This window comes from Plectrocnemia conspersa, unplaced genomic scaffold (genome assembly GCF_051122295.1).
Source record: "Plectrocnemia conspersa isolate PC_06_02 unplaced genomic scaffold, ASM5112229v1 ptg000014l, whole genome shotgun sequence".
Taxonomy (NCBI): Eukaryota; Metazoa; Arthropoda; class Insecta; order Trichoptera; family Polycentropodidae; genus Plectrocnemia; species Plectrocnemia conspersa.
The window spans coordinates 22,479,909-22,493,165 of NW_028277178.1; the positions used below are offsets into that span (position 1 = coordinate 22,479,909).

General features: G+C 30.1%; 1 protein-coding gene across 1 annotated transcript in view; it reads left to right on the plus strand.

Moving 5' to 3' along the window:
- Positions 1 to 13,257, plus strand: part of LOC148226520 (junctional adhesion molecule B-like) — a 178,795-nt gene that overhangs the window by 141,197 nt on the left and 24,341 nt on the right. Inside the window, exon 3 of the mRNA XM_088203683.1 lies at positions 7,209 to 7,348. Within this exon, the coding sequence (XP_088059809.1) occupies positions 7,209 to 7,348 (140 nt within the window). The remainder of the gene's footprint in view (positions 1 to 7,208; positions 7,349 to 13,257) is intronic.

Genomic DNA, 13,257 nt, shown 5'->3' on the forward strand with positions numbered 1-13,257 from the left:
CAAATAACAAACCCTATTCACAGCTTACTATATATTTACGTCATACAAACACCTGATAGTTGAAGCTGTTAATCAAACATCTTATCGCGCATGCGTAACTTCAGACTACACTGAAACGACACAATAAAATTGCGTCACGTAGATACCCTTTGGGTTTTTTCAGCCACCGTTCGATACCGCGTCCCGCAGTAAATCCGCAAAAAGAACCCTACCGTTTACGAATTTTTACACAGACATATTCATAAACACACCCCCACACACACACATACACCCGATAGATATTTTCATTTTACACACGAGCTGAGCTCTCGCAAGGATGAAGCCGTGAATCTAAACAAGCTGCCGCGGGATATAAAGCTAGATTGCATATCAATCAGTGCCGCCGAATGTTTTCTATACACCCTCGGACCCGTGTTTCCGCCCGGATATTCCGGATAGTCCGGAAGCTGCGCTCGTAATATCTGGGACCGCAATATATAATCCGGGCGTTAGTACGCCGACGTTTCGCAATTGATCCATGGCACGCGCATATATATTACACATTTTCTTAAGCGATCAACATGCAATAAAAATATATATATATTTACACGCGTAATATATAATACGCACATGTCCCTCGCGATATTTGTCCTGCGGTCGTAAATATAAATTACTGCATAAAAAAAGAACGGCAATCCGTAATTTATGGATCGTACGCCTTATCTGCGGCGAGATTTATTCAATTCCATATAATGCTCGTAAATATTTTGAAGTTCGATTACGTACACGAGTATGTATGCCGTAGTCAATAAATAAGTTGTAATCTAAAAAAAGTAACTAAATAAACTGCTAATAAAAATGTAAATGCTCATTTGTGTTATGGGATTCGAATCGAAATAATGATTTATATATGTTTTATTAAAATAGCAGCTAGAGCTTTTATTATGCAATGTGAAGCTTTAAAGATAAATTTGCAAATAAAAAATTGTAAGTTCATGAAAATATTTAACAATCGGTAATGAAACTATAGTCTCTTAAACTATGTTGTAGCTGTAAATCTCAGTCGTAATAAGAAGTAATTTGCAACCTGCACAATAAATATACTATTCTCAATAATAATATTAATTTATAGCATAAAATTGTCATGAGATTATCATTATTTAATACTTTTATGAAATATTTCATGAGACCATGATTTACGTGTTAAGCGTTAAGGCATCAAGAAAAATTGTTATCCCAAAAGCATAAAAATCGTCAACATCCTCTTTGTACACCTAAGAAACAAAAACGACAAGTACGTGATTTGTCTCTGATGAAACTCGTTGTAGTAAAAATATGCAGTTTTATTTTATAGAACACTAATATTATTATTTTGGTTGTCTCTAAATATTAAGTTGAATATTAAAATATGGATGACGTATATACATCAAGGTAGACGTGAAGAGAGAAGCGGCTGCTTTTTCGGTTTTCTCAATTTCAATAGTTGACGTTGCTACACACGGTTTCATGTTCAGATGAATTCTCGTGAATCCATGTTTAGGTGGAAGTGTAGATATAGCCGTTATATATCCGCATTTATACGTTTATTCCACTTGGAATGGTTTTGTGCTCGCCCACTTTTCGCTTCAACAGCCAATAACGAAGATGTGTAGGTATAATTGAATTGGTTCTAGAACATTTTTGTGTTGCGTGAAAGTTGGCAATCTAACAACCTACTAACTTGTCGTTTTGCATACCAATGTACTGTCTTTTGTCAATATAGTACAATAGCACTTACAGAAGGTCCCAAACGGTCGTTAATATGATTTATATTAGCTCTTCTATTGCGTACGTATGCATAATAAAGGCCTAACAACTTACGCTCCCGTGTGTTAAGAACTAGTGACATAAGTTTAAGAAGCTTTTAACGCATTTTTTCAATTTCAATTTCAATAAAATCTGCTTCGTACCTGTATATTCAATGAACCTCACAGTGTACAACGCAAGAGTGTTTTTCCGAGAGTTCACTGTTTTGCCCTACTGTTTAATTTACATTTAGCAAAACCAATTCAACTCCTGAATGAAGTATCAGAATATATGTATTTTGAATAGTAGGTTATATAATTTCTTTCTAAGTATTGTTTTTATTTGCAAGGTGTGAATTTTCGATTATAGTATTTATTCTGCACATATATTTAGTATGTTTTTCTTAAGTGTTTTATAATTATAGTATCTGCAAAAAGTTTGTTGTTTATATGGTATGAATCAGCTGCATTATTATAATGATCGAATATTTATTTTTTAGTTATCGATCAGAATTTAAATAGTTAAAAGTTGTATATCATATCAAACTAATTTTCTATAATGAATAATTTTATTTTTTTTAATATCTTCGTATGAGATTTAAGTCATAACTAATGGCTTTAGCGATTGCTTTATTGCGTAACATTTTTTTGTAATCGCTGCATTGCACTAACAAGTTAACTTGATTTTAATAGAATCGGTAAATATTTGTGTGTAGTAATTAGCATAATGTTTATTCCAATCCTACAAATATGTTAAGCATTACTGTAAAAACATCTGGTTTCACCCTTCAATTCTCACCACTGATCTGTAGTACTAGCATTTTTATTACCATTTAATCTCTAATAATTCCCAGTTAAAGTCGGTTGACGCATCTTCCAAAACGTATTTGTAATAATTATTAGAAGCGCCGACGGCGTACTGGAAAAAAGTTGCGCAAATCCTCTTAAGATGGGAATGCTGTTTGGAAAAGGAAAGACAAACTGAAGTTCGTTAATACTCTTAACTTTTCCGAAAGCGTTTTCGTACGCTTAGCTTTGCCCTCGGTATTCCAGAGGTGTACTTAATTAAAACTTCATACAGGGGATCAAATCCTCACCTTACTTTATCACTTGGCTCCCACACGCACATTCGCTAAGAACTGAAGAACCCTCGCCCCTTTTTTTAGGGCGCCTTGTACCGGCGCGGCGCCTACCCCAAGGCTAATTTATGGACTACCAATTATTATTTAACAAATTAATCCGGGTGCTTTTTTTCCCTCGGCCTTCGTGGCGAAAAAAGCAACATCAATATTTATCACCTGATGAATAATGCTGACTCCGGACTCTCTTTGATTTTTATTTATTTTATACGCACATATCGAACGTACGAAATATAATACATATATCTCAAGAAACATTTATATTGTTGTTTTATTAAATTATATTAATACGACTATATAAATTGTTTTTAACCACTTATTAAAAATTCAAGAATATTGTATTATTATTTTTTTGCGTTCGATGAAACTCATTGGAGAGTAACAGCAAAAAAAATGCAACAGTGTTAATTCAATATATATAAAAAATAAATATCATACATAGGGATCAATACTATATATTTGTCGACTCTGTTTAGAACTTCGTAGCTCTAGTTGATTTATCATGATAGGATCAAAATTACCTAATTATGAACATATGTGTTTTGCCAAATCAATTCAATAAAACATATGTAACATATTTGATAAGAGTGTATTTTTGTAAGTTGAACATCAATGAAAAGCTGTTTAACTAATTGTATGTAATAAATTAGTAAAAAATATATTAAATTCAGAATAATTTTAATTGGTTTTTATTGTGTTTTTGTTGCTGTGACATATAAATAGTTCATTTTATTATCAAAAAAGTCCCCAAAAGTTGAAAATTATTCCAATGCAAGAAAAAATCATGTATTTATAAAAAGATATTTTTAATGAACGTGATATTTCGCTATAATTTTGCATGAAATATAAATATAGAAAATTCTCGATCAAGCTATATTGTTATTTATAACTTCTATATAAAAAATGGTTGTTTGAACTTCAAACATCGCAGAGAATTTAACAATAATAAGTCAATATATTTTTATAAATATATATATATAAAACAAGATTGCTGCTAAAAATATAAGATAAATCGAATTAAATGTAAAATTTCACAATGATATCAAATAAGTATATTTATAATGACTGTTATCCTAAATTTTGGATGAAATATTGGATTTACTTTTTATTATTATTTTCTAATACATTTTTACATTTTTATAATATGCAAAAATTGTATTTTGCGAATATAAAAATATAAAAATAAAAATTTAAAAGTACACAAACTGTTTTTTTTTTGCATTTGAATCAAATTATTACAACTTTATAGCAAAAAATGCATCTCAAGTAAATAAAGAGACTTAATATTTAATTAAAACTTTTACATTTTACATGTCACAGAAAAAAATCGTTATTTAAATGTTATTTTTATTAATAATTAAGTTTGAGAACTTTTATTGTATTTACTCAACCTGAGGACTCACTGTGTAAAACGATACAGAGTTAATTGTAAGATATACATATGTATACCACTATATCGCCCAATATACACTCTATGACTCTTTATAATAATCTTAAATACCAAATTATGTATTTTTTAATAAAAAATGTTATTATTTTTCTAATAATCTTTGCAAAAATATTAATAAATAAAAACACGAAGAATAATATAAGAATCTTAAATGGTTAAAATAACTATATCTATACTGCTATGCTCTGTACTAAAACTTTCACAGATATCCGTATTTAATACACAAGCCTTTTACAGATAAATATTTTATATTAAAAACAATAATGATATCACAATCGCACATATCGCTGGCTCCAGACTATCTGAGTATATATTTATATTACCCATTGCCGCTTTTGGAGCGTTTTTCTTAATGTTCCCAAATCCTTGGCAGTCGAACTTATTGGAATTATCTATATTAAAAGATTCTATGGTGTTCTACGAACATATAAAATCATACGAATGAGTAATATTATTTCATATATGATAAAGTAATAATAGAAGTGTCGCGCGTTGAGTTATCTTGAACACAAATTAGTATACTTCTAGGCTATCGACTGTTAATTATTTATATTTTTACTAGCATGATCCCATTCATCAAACTAACAAGCCTAATATAAACGCTATAATATAACATATAGCTTGATCGACAATTTTCTATAAATATGTTCCCTTTAAAATTGAATAATATACTCTTTTTGCGCGTTTTTATGTGGTTAAAATTATTTTTAAATCAAGGCTTGTTTGATTATTTAAAAAAATATTAAGATCATTTATTAATGTATTGTAGATAAATTAGAAAATAAAGCATTAACATTAACTGACCTATAGAATCTGACTTTGACCTTAGACTGTTTAAATCATGAAATAAAAACACAAACTTTAAATTCCGGCTGGAAAGCAGTTATGGTGTCGATGTGTAATAGTCAGTGAAACCATAGTATCAAAAATATCAGCGTAACAAAATACCGTATATAACAAAAATATTATTAATATAACTTTAGATGTTACCGGAAAACCAGAAAACAAAAATGAAGCGTAAGAAAATCTAGCCCCTTTCTATGTCTTACTATTTTGCAGTTAATTGGATTAATGACATAAATTTTTAACAAGCCTTAAAATAGTAACGCGAACCTTATCATTGTACATATGTCCAAATATCATAAACTGCATAATAAAATAATCGTTGAATCAAAAAAATCATCACTTGTTAAAGGGGAAAAAATCAACACAACAATAATAAATTTGATGATAATCTTAATTGTAAAAAGCATTGACTTGCATGCTGTAATATTGATGAAAACGATTTTATTTCTTCCATAGCAACTTTACAAATTCTTAAAAATATTTGTTTTACTTATTTCATTTTAATCATTAAAACATTAAATTATTTTAGATGAATTAAAACTATGGTTAATATAATTTATTATGTCTTTCACAGTTTATGTATTAAATTGTTAAATATTTTTGGATCGTACGTGACAGTAGATCAGACACAATTCGTACTATTTTAAAATGGAACACAGAACTTGTCATTATAATTTTTGTACCATAACCTCGGCTAGGTGTGTTTTTGTGTGGTCGTCCTTGGGAGTATGAGGTGGCACAGACTCCTGGCTTACCCTCTAAGAAAATCTTTACTCCGTGAAGGCAACTCAAATGACTGCTGTTTCTGTAGAGGGCACCGTTAAGAACCCTCTCTCTAGAGTAAGATTAAGTTTTTAATGGGAGCGGTCGGCCAAGGACAAAGATTTGCCGGTGGCAATGGCGTCACATTTAAATAAAACAAAAAAACACCTTTAAAGAAATTCTAACGTAAGAGTTTTGTTCTCTCTGTTTTCGTCAACTACTTAAGATCGACTGTTGATCGACGTATCTCAAAACTAGAGCTTAGCGCAAATAAAGAGTTTTTTGAAAGCACCTCAAACGTGTAATAAATCAACTTCTTGTCTTAAAGATATAATGACGCTAAGGGCGCATCGCTTGAAAGACGGTTTTAAGGCGAATCCGAGAAACGCTTTAAAACCGTAGAAAATTACGTTTTAAGAAATGTTATCTTTTTCGGCGAACAGTCATCACAGTATTTACATTGTATAAATTTTAGACAGAAAAGATAATATTTTTGTGGGCTTTAAAAACACAATATCGTTTTACAGTATTTCATATAAATGTAAATATAGCAGCCATGACTAGTTCTTAGCGTCGGCAAGTGATAAATCTTCATTTGACCCATGACCTAATGAACACGAACGAAATATATAATTATAAATTCAACGTACTTTCCTATACATAATATCCGCAATCTCATTATTACTTCTACGATGGCATATAGACTAAAACATTAGTTTATGTTACAAACTCATATATAATCATGCATTTTAAATGTTATACTTTAATTTAAAATAATTATAAATATTTATGTCAACTATAGTAAAATTTCTAATAAAATGGAAATCTTATGTAGTATTATGTATTATTTTTTCAAAAATAATAAATTATCAAAGCTTTTGTTTAAATCAAATTCAATCTGAAAATGTTTGTAGGTTACCATAGCTGCTAATATTTATTTTTTCCAACCCGAGGGAATTTATATTGTATAATAACATTGAAAACTTGAGCCGAGAGCTTTCAACTTCGAACTATGAAGTTTAAGCTTGTCTATCTAGCTTTTTGTTTAATAGTATTATTAGTAATTTCAATTATGTAAATTTGATGAAATCTTATGTAAGAAAATATGAATATTTAAACCCACGATATATTCATAATCATAATAAACGGATTAAAAAATCATCTTTACCATAACATTGTGATATTTTATTCAATGAGTCTAGATTGCCTTTCAGCTAATAACCCTTTTGTTTTTTGTGTGTGTTACAGTATTATCCTGCGGCGAGGCTCCTTTACCGAGGCACAACGTCAAGAGGTTTTCAGGACTTTACACGGGTCCTTATTTTGATCCTACGACGCCCACGAACATCACGGCCCAACTGGGCACGCACGCGTACCTCCCCTGCAAGGTAAATTATTCAAAACGACCACAACAACTCCGACATATTAATATCACATTGCAGACTACGTCGGTTTTTTGCGTGTTTGTGCGTACTGTACACATTACAAAATTGCCCAAATAACGAAAACGCCTTATTCGTTTGCCCACTCTGCTCGTTACGTTTCATTATTTGATCTTTCGTTTGATATTTATTTTTATTTTGCTATTTATCGATTCAACAGCGAATCAGCACAAAGCGGCTATCAATTTCAATTTTATTTATAAATCGGGTCCATTGTTCGCCCTCGTTTATAAAAAAAACTTCATGAATGATGAGCGAATTTATGCCAGTTAATTATTTGTACTCTCGTACAAATAATGACGCTATCAATAAAACTCCGCGTTTCATACATATTTATTTGAAGCACGTACACGGTGCCACAAAAGTGACTTTCTTTATTTTTTGTTTCCAAATAACTTTCTTTTACAATGATATTAAATTTCTAAGAAAGTACTCGCAGTTTAATTTTTATTTTTTATCATTAATTTGCATTATATTAAGCTATTAAATTAAAGATTGAAAATAAGCAAATAAAAATCGTGAGAGCTTTAAAGATGAAAAATGTATTATGCGTCCTTCTTTAATTGATTACGACCAACTGAAACTGGTGAGTCATGACCACTCACAATAATTTTAAATATACCAGAGATTTTCGTTATTAATAAAATAGTTCTGCACCACTTAAAATTGCTATATATTATAAAAATGCTTGACAAATAAATGCCACACAAACTGAATTACCCGAATTTTTTAAGGTTTTTTATGTAACAAAAACAATACACATATACAAAATATGATTTTTCAAATAATATGCTTATATTTATGCATTACTCTCTATATATTAATATTTTTTTTTTAATCTATTTACGCAAAATACATTACATACTGTTTTGACGCTTACGCATATTAACGCTGTAAAAATTCGTTTAATTGTAATGAAAAGTAATAAAAAATACCACATTAATGTGTAATCCGTTTTAAAACCGCTTTTCAACGGTTCGAGTACTGCAAAGCGTATTTATTTTTTGCTTTATTAAAATAGTATATGCTTAAATTTTATTTTAGAAAACATTTATATTTAAAACTTTTTGAAAAAATAATAACCTCACCAATAAATATCTCATTGCGTTAGCATATAATTTTCAATATAATATTGGAGTAGCACAGTCCGTAACGCCTCAGACTAGTAACTCTGAAGTTGTAGGTTCGAGCCCTGGCAGCAGACTCGTACTTTTATTTAAAAAAACAGCTTAAGCTGTAAAGGGACATCTATTGATTATAACTTACATTGCACATAATAATTAATGATAAGTTTAGACCTGATTCCCAGACTCTTAGTCTAGTATTTAATACTTACTTGTAAGTATTCATTTACTCAGTTGGTACAGATTTACTCCATTGTAATGCATTGAGCTCGTGCTTATAAGGTTATAACATAATATTTTATTGAAAATACTAGAAAAAAGTTAAGTACACTCATCCTTTAATTTTCGCGGTAAATACGTTCTAGGTTTGCGTAATTGTATAATTTGAGACATAGAACGAAATTTGTAATAAAACGATTGAATAGTATTTACGTGTATTTTTACCATCTTATAAGCATAATCTTCAGCCATACGCATGAAAAAGCAACTCAGAACATACTGCATGGGCAGTGGGAGAGATACCAAATGTAGTTTAAGTGCAAAAGGTGGGAATAAACTAATGCGTTTATATTCATTGTCGCGTTACACGTGTTAAACCAAATATATTTTATTTGGAGTATTGCTTAAAAAATGTTTTGTTGCAAATTACGTAAATCTAAAGATTTGTGAATAATTTAAGTAGTATGATTAGAAAAAAAATGAATTTGTGTTTTGTCTTTAGTAAATAAAAAGGGGAGTTATTGAAAAAATAAATAAAAATCTTATTGTCCTGGAAATATGACAAAAAATAATAAAAACATGTTATTTAAATTTGTATTTATTTTTATTTAAAATCATAGAATATAGAAAAATACATACATTATCATTATTTCCTTGCTACGTGGCCAAATCAACGTTAATTAGGACGATAAATCAGTATTGTCAATGTCGGTGACTTACACTAAGCTTTTATGCTTTTCTTAATCTCACATAATATTGGGCTAGATCATATATTATATAAATGTATGTTATTAACAATAATATCGAGCTAGCTCGTACAATAACAGTTTTCTAAAAAAATGTTAAATATATCATGTAGCTTATAGAGAATATTACCTTCAAATGTACAATATTAAAGTATTCACTAATTCAATGATTTTTTACTTAATGAATGTTAGATATCCTTTAATATTAAAGTAATATTATCATATTTAACTAAAACACTTAAATTTTGATTTTCAACTCATTAAAAGCCAATTATAAACTAATATGAATCGATCGAAAATATGTTTTAAGCTTTTTTAAAGCTTAATGTTGTGTTTATATGTTTCACATTCACAATAATATAGTTATATATTTTTCATATATCAAAAAAATAATGATCTCCTAACACTTAAAAACGATTATATCGCCATAGTATACGTTTTTATATGAAGCGAATAAAACATGAATTCTTACTAATATAAAACAGCTTTTGAATATAATAAATACAATAAATAATTCTGAAACATATTTTTAGAATGTAAAATTGTAATATATTAATAATTCAGTATCTGATGGAAACAAAAATTATACCAGGAGAAAAATACACTTACATATATTAATAATTATAATTCTAAATATATATTTTTAATTAAAATATCCACATTTTTATAAAATTATATCTACCATATTATACGTGGATTGAGTGTATGTAACTAATATTATTAATTTTAAAAAAAATATAGTATAATTAATTTTATAACACGTAACGTGCACGCGTTTAACGATGTTTTTTCTCACTGATTCTTGAAAAAAATAGACTGAGTGATGCAATGGAACAGGGTTGTCCGTAAAAGCATTGCTTCTAGGCATTTTGATTTACCGATGATTTTTATTTCTGGAGAAATGAGAATTTTCGACTCCTCTTCTCAAATTTCTCGAGAATTCTTAATAAATTTTGATAAATGAATAAATGTATGTAATATTTTAAAATATTGCAGATACATTACTACATTTTATTCTTAAAATGACCTTTTAAAAAGCACATGCCATCTAAAGTACAATCAAAAAACTTCGTTCTTTTTTTTTGTTAAAAAAATTTCGGCCGTGGAAAAATTCCTCTTTTTTTGTAATGTTGGTTTAATCAACAATAAGGCTTTAAAAATGCGCTATAAATTATTTGTTATTTTGCCCGTCGATTTTTTACACTACTCTGTAAGGATCAAAAAATTCTTTTTCCAATTGTTGCACCAATGATAAATATTAAATTTCTTTAATAAATTCCAACGATTCAACAGAGTCACGAAGGTCCTTACAATTTGTCGACACATGAAATAATCTGTCAATAATTACTTTCTATATTTTACAAATTTCGACTTTTAAAGAATAACAAAATAAGTCATTCTGTTTTTACCGGTGGGCGATTCTGGATTTTGCAAATATTTAATTAATGACATTAATGTCTGGTTTTTTCGATTATATAATTTCTCCTCAATTGCCAATTGAAATGTTAAGCTTAGTTCAAAATTTATATTTTCCAATTGCTTTAACAAAAATTTTAATGCTCCTTCGGCTGTCAATAATAATCGTGAGACAATTTTCAATAACAACTATTTTTATTTTACAAAAACAACAAAAAAAACCTTTTTGTATTATCGAAAAAGAAAAATAGACTTAAATAATTTAAATGTTTTCTTATTGGAGCGGGTTTTTAGATTACCAAAGCAAAGTTAAAGCCGCCGGCCAGTTAGAGTAATAGAAAATCGAAAAAAATTGTCGGCATGTTTCAAACAAGTGGTTTATTTTCTGAGTGCCTTCTTTTATTAATTAAACAAAAATAAAGTGAGTTCCAGTGCTAAAAATTTGTAAATAACTATATGTCATTCCCAGACCTCTATTAAAACCTTTTAAGAAGTATGCATATTAGGCATGAACCCGCCTTTACTTATACAGTGGTTGTAAACCTTCCAAAAATATTCGTTCAAATTTAGATTTATATAATTAAAAATGCTTTATAAAATTTCTCGAGAAATGACAATTCTCGATTTGACACTTTTTTTAAGAAATTCTTAGGAAAGAACATTAATTACTACTATGATAAACGTAGGAAAATACCGATTGTCGTGCGTTTTTACTAAGATATTGCAGCTAATGGCCAGCGATGAAACGTTTTAGACCCTTATTAGTTACGGAAATATTAAAAAAATAATGTTATATGTATTTGTTATATAAATTACGTTAATTCGTAGCGTCCTCAAATATGACTTCATTGTTTGGAGTCCAAGTGAAGCGAAGTACTCTTAGTTATTGGAGTGAATTCGAATAAATATCTGAGATATCTCAATAAAGGGACTATGGGTCGTATTTCTGTTCATTTGCTAGTGTATTTTTGCTAGAAGCTTTGAGATAAATTTTGTTGCATTCTCAACTTAGCACTTTTTGAAATTGCTAAAGAGTCAACAATCCGTCAATGCACGGCGATTTTCAGCTGTGAGCTTCAGGGTGCCCTAGAGAGTCGCGATCGCCTCCCTTATTTATGTTCGTCGCGGTCATAACATCAGAGAACGCTCCTTTGCACGAGCTATCCAGCTTTTCAACGAGCTAGCAAAATATATGTTAGGCGATAGCTATGTAGAGATGAACAAAAATATGTGGGATGATTTTTATTTATTATTGTTTTTTAATATTATTTTTTAATAATTAATTATATAATGGCGATCATGGCGCTACCCGTTATGATCGTCAGATTTGTCATAAATAAATAAAATATCCCAGACAATAAAGCAAAGAATGTTTTTTATGATTAAAGCATTACTTAAATATTTTATAAAATGTACTGACATGCAGTAGAACATTACTTGTATCAAATAAAATCATTGTAGTATTTGAATTACATTAATTTAGTCAAAGAGTACTTAAATTTGACTAAGAGTACTCAAATTTGCCACAAACTATTTCAAACTTTTTATATAATAGAAACAGCAATAGAAGATAACCAATATAAAACTTGAGTGATCGAACTAATACATTTTAAAACGCCTTTTACACTCGATTAGCTTTATTTACATCGAACTCCCACACGTCTTGATTAGAACGATTGCAAACTGTAAATGTGTCACTTTCGCCGCCGTTTAATCGAATTCGGATGGAATTGCAGTCGTGAAAAATAGCTCGGCGCCGCGCCGCACACACGTTCGACACAACATTTATACGGCGGTCGTTTCGCGTCGGAAACAATTTAATTTAAGGGCATAAATAAGACGGCTTATAGTGTCGTTTTCGGCGGAGCGTTAAAATCTCGACCGGCACTATAAACAAAAGCCAATACTTCCCGGTGGAAGCATAAAATTGATCCTGGCTCTTCCCTCGCCGCCTCCGCCCCTGTTTGACCCTTTTTATTGCCCCCCAGAAATGACGGCCCCTACCGCCGCCCGGCCGACAATATTAACTTCATTTTCTTTTACGGGTCCGTTTAAGTGTGTAATGGAATCCAAGCGGCGAAACAACATTGACGGATTTTTAATGGGGGCGACCTCGCACAATGCGCCCGTCGATAATCGAAAGCTCGAAAGCTTATTAGCCGGAGCTTAACGCGACTTTCATGCCGATGGGCAATATCGCTTCAAAAACCAATTCGTATCATCTTATTTCAATTAAACCGAATCGATTCGGGTATCGTTTAGCACAGCGGCTCTACAAATCGCGAGATATTGCCGTACAATCTCTACGCAAATTCGATGGCGGCTATTTACGGATAAATTAGGCGAGGCG